Source organism: Lissotriton vulgaris, chromosome 5 (genome assembly GCF_964263255.1).
Source record: "Lissotriton vulgaris chromosome 5, aLisVul1.2, whole genome shotgun sequence".
In the NCBI taxonomy this organism is placed as follows: Eukaryota; Metazoa; Chordata; class Amphibia; order Caudata; family Salamandridae; genus Lissotriton; species Lissotriton vulgaris.
The window spans coordinates 894211000-894224852 of NC_141693.1; the positions used below are offsets into that span (position 1 = coordinate 894211000).

Consider the following 13853-nt stretch of genomic DNA (forward strand, 5'->3'; position numbering starts at 1 on the left):
TCCTTGCCATTGCCCAGATTTTAGGGATGGAGTTGTGTGAGGGAGAATTCTGCTGCATTTGTAAATGCTTGTTTTCATTTATTTATTAAATGAAGGAATGAGGGAACGTAGAAAATAATTCACCCTCAGCCCTGCTTTTTAGACTACTGTGTATAATTTGCATGCAGTTTTTGAGGAACTTTTAAATCTGCCTTTTATTTGGATTTTATACACTCTCCTTAAACTATCAGCAATTCAAAAGATCAAAAAACATTTCTTAAATGTAATGGAAATCATGTTACACAATATCACCAATTCAAAAGCATTTATCTCAATCATACATTTAATATTGAAAGGTATATATTAAAACCGAATAAGCGTGGCGGTTTTAAAATAGGACTGCTTCTGTATATAGCTCTTAGCTAGCACCAAGCATTAATAGTGAGGTGAAGCCTACACAAGATTGGGAACAGCAAAATGTTGCTAATAATAGTGCGATCGTCCGGAGCGGAATCCTGATTGGCTTCAGGGGGTTCACCACCTTAAAACCCCCCTTGTGCATGAGACCACTTATGTGGGCTCTGGAGCCCGACAAAGGCTGAGGACCGAGGACTCCGGGATGGTCAGAGCGTGCCACCCAGCAATGGCGGAAAGAGCTGGCGGAATCCTGGGTTAGGGGCAGTGGCTGGAAATCAGCGTGGCCTTCACGAACACTCACGGAGCTCCGTAGAAATGCCTGAGCCCGCGAGCCACGCAGATGTAGAGGAGGCATATTTCTGGCGACAAAGAGCACCAAGTTGCAATCTCCAAGGCCACACCAGCATGGCTCCATCGGAGCTGGGAGTGCTGAGAACGTCCCTCTGAGACCCCGGACCACCATAGAGCAGCGCCTGGAGCGGTGATAGGCTGACTGAAGCAGCACAGTCATATCCCCTAATGCCTGAGCAATAGAGCCTGAAGGGGTGCCTGGCCAGTGAATAACATTGCCGCACAGCTGAAGTATTGATACAAGGACCTGGTGAGTAAGTTTCTACGAGGGTCCCAAGGCAGTGGCAGAGGGGGGGCCAAAAGTGCTGGAGGGCAATTGAGAGCCTAGAATACGCTGCATGGGTGGCACCCTGCCAGTGAGAGCGCACTCCCTCTTTGGATGAAGATCATCGGTTCCTGTGGGTCCCCCGGACCTTAATTTATTTTTTGGGGGGCATATTCTCTCGAGGAGGACTGCGGGATAGTGTACTGTGTCACCCTTTAGACTCTTAGGGCAATTGAAATCAATCTCCGTGAGCCTTTTTTGTGAAACACGCCTGACCCCAAAATGGCATCTGCAGAAGGTCGTCGCCAGGGGACAAAAACAATCACCCTAAGGTTGGCCCCTTTAGCCTTTACAGCCTAAAAGCCTCATAATTGTTTGAAATAGCAGCAACAGCTCAGGCATCAAAGGAAGTCCTTGTTTGGCGTCACAAGCAACCGAGAGGGATACTAGAGGCCTGATCCTATTATGGCAGCTGTCTCTCCCCTTGGCAGCTATAACGCAGAAATACTTAACCAATGACCCAACTCACATTTCCTCTTCTACAGTGAGTGTGCCCTTGTCCAAAGCACTCCTACTCCCCTTTTTGGGGATGGATCCAGCATTTATGCCCTGGAGTCTCAGAGACCCCGCTGAGAGTCCACAGCTGTTCAAGGCAGGGGAAACCCAATAAACCCTTGTAGGCTTGGGCACTGTGTAGTTAAAGTCAGAATCTGCTACAAGGGACTTGTTTGAGGAAGGTTGGAAATCTAATGAGTTGTACTTATGTATCACACTCAAGGGTATCCACAGGATGACCGTCTTAATTCAACATAGCAAATGTATTAGTGGAAGGAGGGAATACATAGAGCACAAAATTGTGTTTGAAAAAATTTTTTTTACTTCAACAAAAGACGGGAGATCAATACAGACAAATTAATTAGTGCAAGAGGTCATGAACAGAGATAGATTATATTTGCTCTGCAGTTCACAACTAGACACATCAACTCCAAATGATAGATTACACAACCAAAATTAATTAATAAAAAATGGTTGTGAATTGGTGATAAAGCAACTGTGAAGGAGATGATGGAAGGTCGACGTTTCGGTCTAAAGGGCTGACGTCTAATAGACCATCATCAGGACGATGTTTTTCTATGCAGAAGAAAACTCCCTTGAATTTCCATCTGAATGCCAAACAGACACGGGGACAGCAGTGACGTGGAGCAAGAAGTCAACCACATCTCCTTCACAGTTGCTTTATCACCAATTCACAACCATTTTTTATTAATTAATTTTGTCTAGTTGTGAACTGCAGAGCAAATATAATCTATCTCTGTTCATGACCTCTTGCACTAATTAATTTGTCTGTATTGATCTCCCGTCTTTTGTTGAAGTAAAAAAATGTTTTTCAAACACAATTTTGTGCTCTATGTATTCCCTCCTTCCACTAATACATTTGCTATGTTGAATTAAGACGGTCATCCTGTGGATACCCTTGAGTGTGATACATAAGTACAACTCATTAGATTTCCAACCTTCCTCAAACAAGTCCCTTGTAGCAGAGTCCACAGCGACAAGTGAATCGCACAACGGAGGACTGGGAAAGATCCCCTTACCGCTGGGAGCCGTCACCTAACCAGCCATATGTCATACACTGTTACCTCCTTGTCTCCACGCTGTGTCTCCTACCCCCTCCTCTTACCTCCTTCATTCTTTGTCAACCTCCCCTATTCCTTTCCTCTCTCCCCTTAATTTCTCTCCCCCTACCTGCCTTGTTTATCCTTATGCCTATGCTATGCTTTTGTAACTCATGTAACTCATGTAACTCATGTAACTAAGCTCCAGCAACTGATGTAACTGTGTAACTATTTTCTGAAACAATGTTCTTCCTCATGTAAAGCGCTCGGATATCTCCGGGTCTAGCGAGCGCTGTCTAAAACTTTTCAAATAAATAGGATGGCACGCAAATGTCAACTCTCCACCTGCCCCTATAATGAGCCGAAGGCAGCGTCGGATTGGTAACGCGGGCATTTGGGCAATGCCCGAGGAGCCGGGGTCCGAGTTCCAGCTGAGGGCTCCTTTTATGCAGCCCTGGGGCCGATTTGGGCAGTGTCTCTGTTGTTCGACTATACCGCCAGCGGCCCAGTGGGTGTCTGAGTGGCCTTTCTGGAGGGAGATGGGCACTCGTTATCTCCCCTATAGTAGCAACCGGTAGAGGTCGCACCCCTTTTCTTTCGCTGGGCCTCCCATTAATGCAGGCATACTGGAGCGGGGCAGGGACCCTGAGCAGAAGTAGCCTCACTTGTTGTCAGGTGTGTTTCACTAGTGTAAACTGATGCATGCATTTTTTTTACCCCCCCTTTTTTATGTAAAATTACGCTGAAAGCAGTGATTTGAGGGAAGGCATTATGCAAATGTGGGCCGTTTTTTTTTTTTTATGCGTGCCCGGGCCGATTTTTAATCCTAATCCAACCATGGCCGTAGGTGCTCAGTCTCCCTACCTGTATCACCACAGTCCCTTCAGAGCAGTATAACTTTTGTTTCCGTAAACTGTTGACACCTAACACTCTAACATGTGTATTTGTAAAGCGCACGTTCTCTTGGCGCTGAATAACATGTTTATTGTTACCCATATCCATGGTACTCATGTTATCGACCTCCGATGGATGAAAGGCTGAGTGGACCCGCCGGTATTTGAACCTGTGGCCATGAGGTCGAACACAGGCCCCTGCAGTGGATGCATTAGTCCACTGAGACACCAGACCTAATGCATCAGACAGCTGGTTTTAACGGATTGGATTTCACGGACTGGCTTCTTTCCCAAAGGATGCTGACCACATACTACTGAATTGCGACTCCAGATGGACACTAAACTATCATGCCAGTTCCATGGTGATCTTATCTGGCACCCCTTTGGGCCTGCCAACAGCCGATTATGCACAACTGTAAGAAAACGGCTCTTTATGACCCGTTTCCAACACTGGTACGTGAGCAAAGTTTTGTCAAAGAAAAATTGCCTTAAAACGTCTCTATATCCAAATATCAGACCAGCCCAAGCAATAAATGATTGAAGTTGTGCCAAAAACTAGTAAGGCTCATTTTTAGTCACTGTAGAGTCGGTAAGCATGTTTTTATTAATTGGAAAATGGTAAACCGGAAACTTTAAGAGACAAAAAAAAATCGCTCAGGGACATAGCTACCATTGATGCAGCGGGTGTAGTGGCACTGGGGTCCAGATACCGGAGGGGCACATTCAACCCTGATAATTACTATGTGTTTCTAACCCAGCAGCAGTCAAATGGGTCATTCTTGCACTTGATGGACATTACACTCCTAAAATGTATGCTGGTACTTGCCTTCTGACGCAAGTTACGGCTAGCTTTTATATCCTCTAACTGTATTTATATATTATATGCGTTATACCTTTTTTTAAAGATAATTTTGAAAACTCCCGAAGACCGAACACGGTTAATACATCCTGGTACGTTTGGAACCACAAGAGGGCGCTCGTCAATAGCTAATAGATGCTTCTAAACCAGCAGGCCGAATCGAGACATTTAGGATCAGATCACAAATATTTATAACTGGTACTATTTATTCCACGTCCTTTGGTAAGTTATTGCAGTGCTCTATGCAAGGAAGGACACCTTTTACCACTGTGGTAGGAAAACAGACTCTGGACGTCGTAACATTTGTGCATGTATGTTGACACTTTCTTGTGAAGGATAATGTGTTCTGTGCTTTGTGCCGCTGCTTTTGCGTTGCAGGTTGCGGCTTGTGTTTGATGCTGTGCTCCCTTCTTTTTGGGCTGTTTTGTTAGGCTCTGTTATGCTTTATGTTGCTTGTTGTATGTTACTGTGCTATGTTCTTTTCTTAAGATATGTCAACAGATGCTGCTACATTTCAAACTGAAAGCAGCACATGCCTTTACAGTTTCTGTGACAGTCGACCTTTTACCGCTTTTAGAGGTGCTGCTTTTGGCTGGAAATATATCCGCATTTGTTGACTTCTCTAGACATGGAACTATCTCTCAACACATCAGAGCCTCCTCCCCACTTCCTGAGTTCCACAAAAAGTTGGATACCTGACTCTTCATATAAGCACCTTGTGGCCCATACACCTGCCTAAGCGCCTGGATACCCCCCGGGGTGATTAGAGCACTACACAAATCAACATATCAAAGTAAACCACTGGACATGGCGTTATAACACACACAAAGCAACACAACACAATTAAAGTGTAACCGGACACATCTCAACAATAACAGAACACTAGAAACAAAGTACAATACAGCAACTTCACACGGCAATAATGTAGCACAAAACACAGCAGTATAAAGGTCAGAACACACCACCACCACAGAATACCCCAGCTCAAAGATGCTCAAATGTTGTCCTCACACATTGCAGCATCTAGAATTGTGTTTTCCAAATTCTGTGGTAAAATGTGTTTATAGCAAGCGCAGCCTTACTTTGCGTCAAGGACATGATAGAGCAGCCTGTCTCTGGAAATGTGGCCGGTGTAGTGTGTGCCAGCTCTGTATAGATTCTAAATCAATTCAACGTGCCAACAGTGAGATACCCCTGTGTGGGCACTCCAATTGCAATACCTGTACTGTGATCTGCAGCATACAGTGCTGTACAGTAAACTATAAATTGGGCAACAGATCAGAATATGTATTGTTGGCAGGTGATCCGGGTTGTAAAAAGTACCTGAAAGAGGGGGCCATGTGGAGCAGCTATTCAATAAAGAGCAATTCAATTGGATCCTCAGAATGGACACGATGAGGACCAGCCCGCACCAGCAGGGAGAATGGACTCATTTGATTTCAGCAATCCCCGGTGTGACGATCAGCACCTTCATTATGGACCCCTTCAATATCCCAGTATCAATTCTGGATTTTCAGCTTGACCCATTTGGTTCATTTGTATTGATTGTATCGTTCTCACTTGTGGGATCAGGGTTTCTTGTACATGCCCTTACCCAAGGTCCCCGGTGATCCTCATGTTCTCTTGTTAACTGCAACTATGATATAGTGCGAATCAAAACTGTTTCATGATCCGGCCCCACTGTGGCAGACACTGAGTTTTAATTTCGCACTCCCAGTGCTTGCTTGAGGTGATACAGTCCTTTTGTGCTTTTCTTCAAGAATCTTGCGAGCATATATAGAATTATCTAAAGTCCTTTTAGTTCAATGTATTTTCTTTCATATACAAGCCTTTTAATGCAATCGATCATGTCCTCTATACTGCAAGTACCGCGCAGTTTCGTCTCAGGCGATGAAGTTGGTTTATTTTGGTTTATAGGTATATTTGCTATGTTGTCTGAATTATGCTCTGTAAAAATATAAGTAAAAAAATTAAGTACACCTTCTTCACAGGCTTCTTTTTTTCCAAAATCGGATATCTGGGCAAATTGGGCCCATATTGTCTAACATTGTCGGCAGTTTGCTGCATTTTTTTATAGCTGATTTGATTGACTTTCACCAATATTTGACCAAGTCCTTTATCGCGCTATTCAGTTTACATTTTCTTGCCACTAATGTCTTATTTTAAATCGCAATGGACAGAGTAAATTTCTGAAGTGAAGTGCTAGGGATGAACATGGCACCCATGGTCTACCACAGGTCAAAGAGTGGAAGCAGGTGATGTTTGCTTACATCCAAGGCAAGGAAGCCTATTTCGAGTTAAAGTCTGGTAAAAACAGAATTGTAAAATTTTGTCAGGCTGGGCCTCGATTCATTCCATGAGGAAGGAATGCTTCAAAACCGAGCCCACCACACTAATGGTGCTTCCATTATTTCAAGTGAATGGGAACATGCGAGTTGTAAAGCAGACGTGCTTCTCCTATGCACTGTTCCTCTTCAGGATGCTCATTGACAAATACAGTAGGCTGCAGATTTGAGTTCCTTTTTAGGAAACTACTTCACGCACTATTCAAGGCATTTGCGCGCTCTCATTTGTGCCCGATCTATAAACATGGTTAGAAGTTTTGACTCAAACATGCACGATTAATCTGATGGAGAAAGTGGGTCTTCCAAACCTCGTGATGCAGAGTGAGCAACGACATTGGTATCCCGCATGAAGAAAACCACAACATTCCAAGCCCTGAGAAAGTTGGCCATTTAAAATGTGATGCTGAAAGGGAGACTGCAGAAATAGAATGCGTAAAAGTCCCAAACCATGATTTTCATATTCCATTTTAGCAGTAGCGCACTGTTTGAGTTACTTGTTTGAGAGCGAGCAGAATTATAAATTGTTAATTGCCAAAGGTCGACATTATTTCCATATTAATTTAAAGACTTGATTTGAGTTGTCCCTCTCTTTAAGCTATTTTTGACGTTGTAGTGCATTTGGAAGGTGGAGGGCCGCGTTAGAATGGAAATGATGGGCGACATAAGCACTGGTCATATCCAGGCATGTGAGTACCCAATTGCCTAGGAGAGGACACTCTGAGTTACAGGTGTACTGTGACTGCTCATTGGATCATGTTACTTTGACCCTTTTTCCCTGACACGTCGGGTAAGTTGTCCACAGTTAAAGTGGAGTCACATTTATATGGAGGAAGCAGTGACGTCACATTACCGCAGAGAAGCTGTAATGTCACATTACCACAGAAGCAGCAGTGACGTCACATTAAACACAAGGAGATTAGCTGTGTCACATTAGCACTGACTTATTAACAGAGCGGAATCAGTGACGTCTCATTACTAAAAAGGGAGCAGTAACATCTCATTACCATAGAAGGAGCAGGGAGTGCTCGTGAGTGTAAAAAGTGTTGGGGAGTTGAGTGTGGTGAGTAGCTTAACTTTGTGCAGTCATTTTTTCACGTTCGTGAGAAGCTATAAAACATTTTTGTGATCAAACATACACAACCATAGATAAGTGTGTAGAGAATAGATCTCATGTTTAGAAAATACCTAAGAAAAAAGCTAAACTACCTGAAGGTTTTAAGGGGGACATCATGGTGGATCATATAAGTTGCCACTTATGGATTAATTCCAAGTGATTTGTGCGAGCAGTGTTCTTGGGTCCTAACGTGGTATCCTAATTTGGCAGATATTCCCAGAGAAAGTATTTTGCAGACTCCAATAAAGCACTCATTTTCTTTCTTTATTCAGATATGACTTCGTTGTTGAACTATCGAAAGCTAATCTGGTTGCAGTGAAGTGTGTTCTGTATGATGTGATGTAAAATGATTGCTCGGTCTTTGTTTTCTAAAGGGTAAAATTGAGATGACGCTGGAAGTTTTGAATGAAAAAGAAGTTGAAGAGAGGCCAGCTGGCAAGGGACGTGATGAACCCAACATGAACCCCAAGTTGGACCCTCCAAAGTAAGACATTTTTCTTCCTGCCTGGGTATGCCTGTGCGCTCGAGATGCCATAAAAACACGTTGATGTACATATTTTGGACCTCATTATGTTAATCTAATCCGTGCTGATGTATTTTTGCTCTAATATTTCCATATTGCAACAGATGAATAATATTGATGCGATTTTGATCTGACATTTGAACCACCATATCAATGAAAAAACTACATTTCCACTAAGTGACTGGGGCGCAAATTGCATTTTGTGATGGTTATTTGGTCAATGTTATTTCAGTTGAAGCTAGGCTAGCTATGTAAAGCAGAAAGAACAAGCGAGGAAATCTGACCCTAGGCATACACTGCCAGTGTCCCACACAAAATCTAATGGCAAACTTCATTTCTGTACATTCTCGCCTTTTTCTTGGCCACTGTGTCCCCTTTCCACTTGTGTGCATGTCTGTAGCAGCAGGCCAGATTCTTTCAGCGTTAGTTCTTATGTCCGCTTAATTATTGACTCAGCTGCATTATATCCAATGAGGATAAGCCTGAGCTCCATTATTGTTTGTCAGTGTGATTAATTTTGCGCCTTTCCCAACGCAGCCGACCAGAAACCTCCTTCTTTTGGTTCACAAATCCATGCAAGACCTGCAAATTTATCGTGTGGCGGCGGTTCAAGTGGATCTTCATTGGCGTCATCGTGCTCATATTCGTCCTGTTGTTCCTCGCAATACTCTTTTACTCGCTGCCCGTAAGTATTTTTGAAATATTATTCCCCATTATCCGCCTCCTGTTACATATGGGTTGTTGCTTCTCCCTTTTATATGAATTAGTAACATAGCGGTTTATTTGCTACATACTTGGGTTCCGCCAGCATCCACACTCTTGAATGGAGTGCGTCCCTAAAAAGATACAGGTGGCCCAACGCCTAACCAAGTTTCGTTACATTTTGCGTTTCCACTTTGTCACATTCTCCTTTTGCTGATTCTTTTTTAAGGTGTGCTTTTCAGTTCTTATACAATTATTGTATGTTTCTGAATTACGCTAAATGTGCATATTTAAATCATTTGCAGTAAATCGCAGGACTTGGACATTCTTCCTTCAAAAGTGCCATACTGTACTTCTGACTCTAAATTTTACACGTGTTAACTAATTTTAGTATCTCTCTCTCGACGTCCTTTTTTATTAATTTCTGCCAAAAATGTATTTGGGCCACAGTTCCTTTGGCTGCCTGGTTCGAGCTTTGCTGGTAAATAGTCCTCGTTATGAAATGACACGAGATGTGGATTGCAATCTGTTATGCACCATGTTTCCAAAAAGTAAGTCTGTACGTTTTTCAACCTTTTATTATTTTTATTTATTTCCAGAACTACGTGGCAATGAAGATTGTGAGGCCGTCTTTATGATGGAACTGAACTCCCAGCCCAGCGTTCCCGCCACAAGTGGGAAGAAACCCTCCCTCAGCTGCCGGCCGGAGCCGCAAGGTTTACGTGCCGGTTTTAACCTTGCTCCCTTGAGCACTGTCGGGCAGTCGCCAAGGATTAAGACTTTATCCAAGGTTAGCCAGGGTTCACGGGGTCGTGACTGGTGGATGACATCAGCTGCATAATAGTTCTGCCATTAGTAATGTCTTCCGATCCTGTATGCTGTACGTCCTCCATTCATGTATCAAACATTGCCTTATGAACCGTGTCTGTTACGGGAGATTAGCCTTTGCACAGTCCCCTTTTCCCTTTCTACTTAATGTATTTTATTCCACACTTTTCAGAATTTTTTTACATTTTTAAATCATGGTGAGCACAAAACGCAAAAGACGCCATATATCATGGCTTACTGAAAAATTACTATTTTTGTATTTTCTCTAAATGTGCAATACAAGAAAGAAAAAAACAGCCACGTGTTCACTCAGGTGCTGGTAAATATTATATTGTCTAGAATATTTGTTATTCTGTACGTTTTATAGTATATGTTGAAACTCTTAAGCATGGTCACTAAAAATAAAAAAAAGCACTATTTTCAAAGCAGTTTCGTATTATTATTATTGCCAATTTCAAAATAAAAAGGAACTTCCATTTTCAACTTTTGTTATGTATTATTAAATATTTATTTGTGCTTTGCCTTAAACTTTGGACAAATGCCTCGCCTTCGTTGGTCACTGAGAACTCCGCGTGTTTGCAATCTTGGGTACCGTAATTACTGGTACACAGCACCCACCTCACTAGGACTTCCATTAACCAATAGCACGAATGTCTTCAATGAGATCTTTAGAGGCCGGGCCCAGTGCGCCAAGACACAACTCGACCTTCCACTGGCCATCATTATGTCAAAGTTAATAGTTTTCCTGTGTGTGCAGCCATGTAGCCCACTGACCCATAAATGATAGCCCAAAGCTGGAACTAATCCCTATCCAGATGGGGTGTCACTTCGGTATTGACAAAATAACACTTAGAATCAATTAGCCTGCCCAGGAGTTAATGTTTGTGGCACTGATGTAGACATGTTTAATAATATACGAGCAGGCCTGACAGGCTCTGAAAACAGTGGCTGCCTTATTTTTCATGCTGATGCTAGCCAATGTGTTTCTTCAAGTTGTTATAATAACCGGAGCTGGGGTTTGTCTAGAAGTATATTTCCAAAGGTGCCATTTTGTCCACGGCGCATATGGAAAACAAATGGAGGGGCAGACCAAAGAAAAAGGGCCTGTTACATTTTCTGATATTTTTGTAACATTTCTGCCAGATTTACATTAGCTTCTTAATATCGCATGATTGCTTAAAAGTACTCTTTGATAAAAATGCTAGAAATGTTTTGAAGTATGCTGTTCCTTGGAAATGTGTTCAATGCTGTTTGCCAGTCTGTTCTCCATTCTGGATCTGATGTTTATTGATCCCAAAAAGGCAAAACATATAATAGGCGACCTTTGTGGAATTTTGTCCATTCATTCTGTCATCTCCTAAACCAAAGCGGCAGGAGCCGCATGCAGGTGAGTTGTAGGTGAGTAAATAATTAGTAAAAGTACTTTTAACTATTAGGTTAAGTTCCACATATTATTTCACATTTTATTTGTTTCAATCGCATTAGTTCCTCACTTGAGGCGAGAATCCTCATGAAAGCACCAAATACATTTCTTGAAAATTACATTGTTTTCTTCAGTTTAGAGGCTGTTTCTGCTTTTTGTTTGTTTAGGATAAAATTACTTGACCTCGCAGGAAACTGCAGCTGCCCTGTCAGGCATTACGTTTTGGAATCTGAGCGTTGTTGAGATTTTGCATTTGTAAAAAAGTATACATTGTTGAAAGGGCTTCTTGTGAAGATAATAGGAGTGACCTCCTTTGTAATGAATGGGTGATGGATCAGTTCTCCGGCGAGGATCTAGAAGCTAGAGACCTGTTTTCACCCAAGGACATTTTCATGGGACTTTATTGATATGAGTTCTACCCACTGCATACTTATGGTAAAGGAACCACAACCTACAACAGGAACCTCCAACAGGTCACAAACACGATGAGAAAATAATTACAAACCACTACAACTTTCACAAGCACCACACAGTTACTTTCCTGCCTCAGTCCACTCTTACTTGGGCAAGCATTCATCTGTGTGACCCTACAGGCCTGGTGACTGCATGAGTGCCAATTGCATGAACTTTGGGTGCTGAAGCAAAATCCAACCATTGTAGTTTTTAAGGGCTGAATTCTAGGAAAACATCTACTTATAAACAAAATCTAAAGGTGAAAGGTGATGATATGTATCACGGAACATTCCAAAAATGTGTTTATTTTAAGGGAAGAAAGAAAACTGATTAATCTGCTGGTGAATGTCAAGCTGAATAGTGTTTGGCCGAGGATCTTGGTTCCACTCAGGATGGCGAGGATCCATGCATACGCATTCGTACAGGGATGTGTGTCCAAGCACTTGATTGTACTAGCCAGCTGCACAGAGGTGTCTGTGAATTAGAGTGTAGATGCTGGGACACACACATATTTATTATATATGTATATGCATTGTTTTACAATTGCATTTATGTAGTGGTTAATACCTCTGACGAGTGTCTTAGGCCATGAGAGGGAACTCACTGGGCTGAATGTTGGCTTTTTCGTTCCAGTCAAGTAAAAAATCCACTGCCTGCTTCTCCTTGCCAAGTGACCGGGGGTTAACTGTCGGGTGCACTGTGTCCCATATATTTGCAAGAGATACATCACTTCTCTGAATGCAAAGAGCAAAAATTGCCTAAATAGTGTGGTAGGCTTTATTGACCTTATCAAACCCCCTATACCCCCAAGTTTTTGGGCCTTCGGCAAGTACCTGGCAGCGCTTGCCTTGCTCTGAGCATTGCATTTCCCTCGGCTCAAGCTTTTTCCATCAAGGCCTAGAAAGAAAGTCAACCTTCAGCCATTATTCCAGACCACAAACTGCACCTCCCCATATAGATTAGCTTGCACCCCTTCAGTGGCTGGTCAGTACACGCAAACAATGCAAGGGATGAATAGGTATAAAACTGTGACTCAAAGAAATTCGAGAAATAATAAAAAGAAAATGAGACCCATCAGTACAAGTTCACAGATTAAACTGAGAAAGCCTAAAACAGAAGACTCGTTGCCATATAGTAGAAACTAGAGAGCCATTCAAGTCACTTTTCAAAGCTACAACACACAGACAGATGAAACCAGTAGGTAGAGTGTGACTTATTTTAATATAATTAACTCATACGAAAAAAAGACACTACAGAGACCCACTGGAAGGAGGAGCCACAAAACCATGGTACATAAAAAGAAGTCAGACAATAAACAAGCATAGGTGCATAGACAATCACAATAAACTATAATAGTTTATCGTTCATGTTCGCAAACCTTATCAACAGACATTCCTTTAACAGAACTCGGAACATAAACAACTGAAAGAATTTGAATGCATCAGTTGTATTTTTTCGACTATTTAAAATAGTTACAATAAATACATACCATACAATTTGTTCCTTGCCAAAACAATTAACATTACATTTAAAAACTAAAATATTCCACCAAAAGCAGTGTGCCAATAATCTGCAACAGTTTTTGATCTTGGTAATTGCCATCTGGTAATTAAATATGGCAGCATGTGATACTATTCCGGTTCAGGGAAGACCTGGCTTGGCAGTTCGGGCTGGACTGATTTGCATATTGCTGGGTCTGAACTGAGGTGGCGAAGTGAGCTGAAGAACGATGATGGATTCAACCCGGATCAGTGACTGGGGGTGAGTGTCTGAAAAGTTTCAGCGCTCCGCCCATCTCCTTGTTTGCTTAGCATGTGATACCACGACATCATTTTTAAAACTGAATAAGGTGTTCCGGTCTTCAATTTGAACCATGCAAGTTCAGCAGGATCGATAGTAGTAAAACAAAATGGCACTAGACTTCAGCAGGTTGTAATACTGTTTTTTAAAAACTTTTGCCTAAGTAAAGTGCGGCATGCAGTTATGAATTCTGGACAGCAGCAAAGTACATGTGCTATCGATTCTCTCCCGTAGTTACAAAACCTGCAACCCCGGTTGCCCATTTGTGGTTTTTTCCATGTCGCT

The 13853-nt window shown here is 42.3% G+C and overlaps 1 protein-coding gene across 2 annotated transcripts in view; it reads left to right on the plus strand.

The window, feature by feature from the left end:
- The window catches only part of MYOF (myoferlin), a 550379-nt gene extending 540004 nt beyond the window's left edge, over nt 1-10375 (plus strand). For both annotated transcript variants that reach the window (XM_086922487.1, XM_086922488.1), the window contains 3 exons: nt 8214-8323; nt 8900-9047; nt 9664-10375. In XM_086922487.1, the coding sequence (XP_086778613.1) occupies nt 8214-8323; nt 8900-9047; nt 9664-9702 (297 nt within the window). In that variant the 3' untranslated portion in view covers nt 9703-10375. The remainder of the gene's footprint in view (nt 1-8213; nt 8324-8899; nt 9048-9663) is intronic.
- Nucleotides 10376-13853: the final 3478 nt, after the last annotated feature.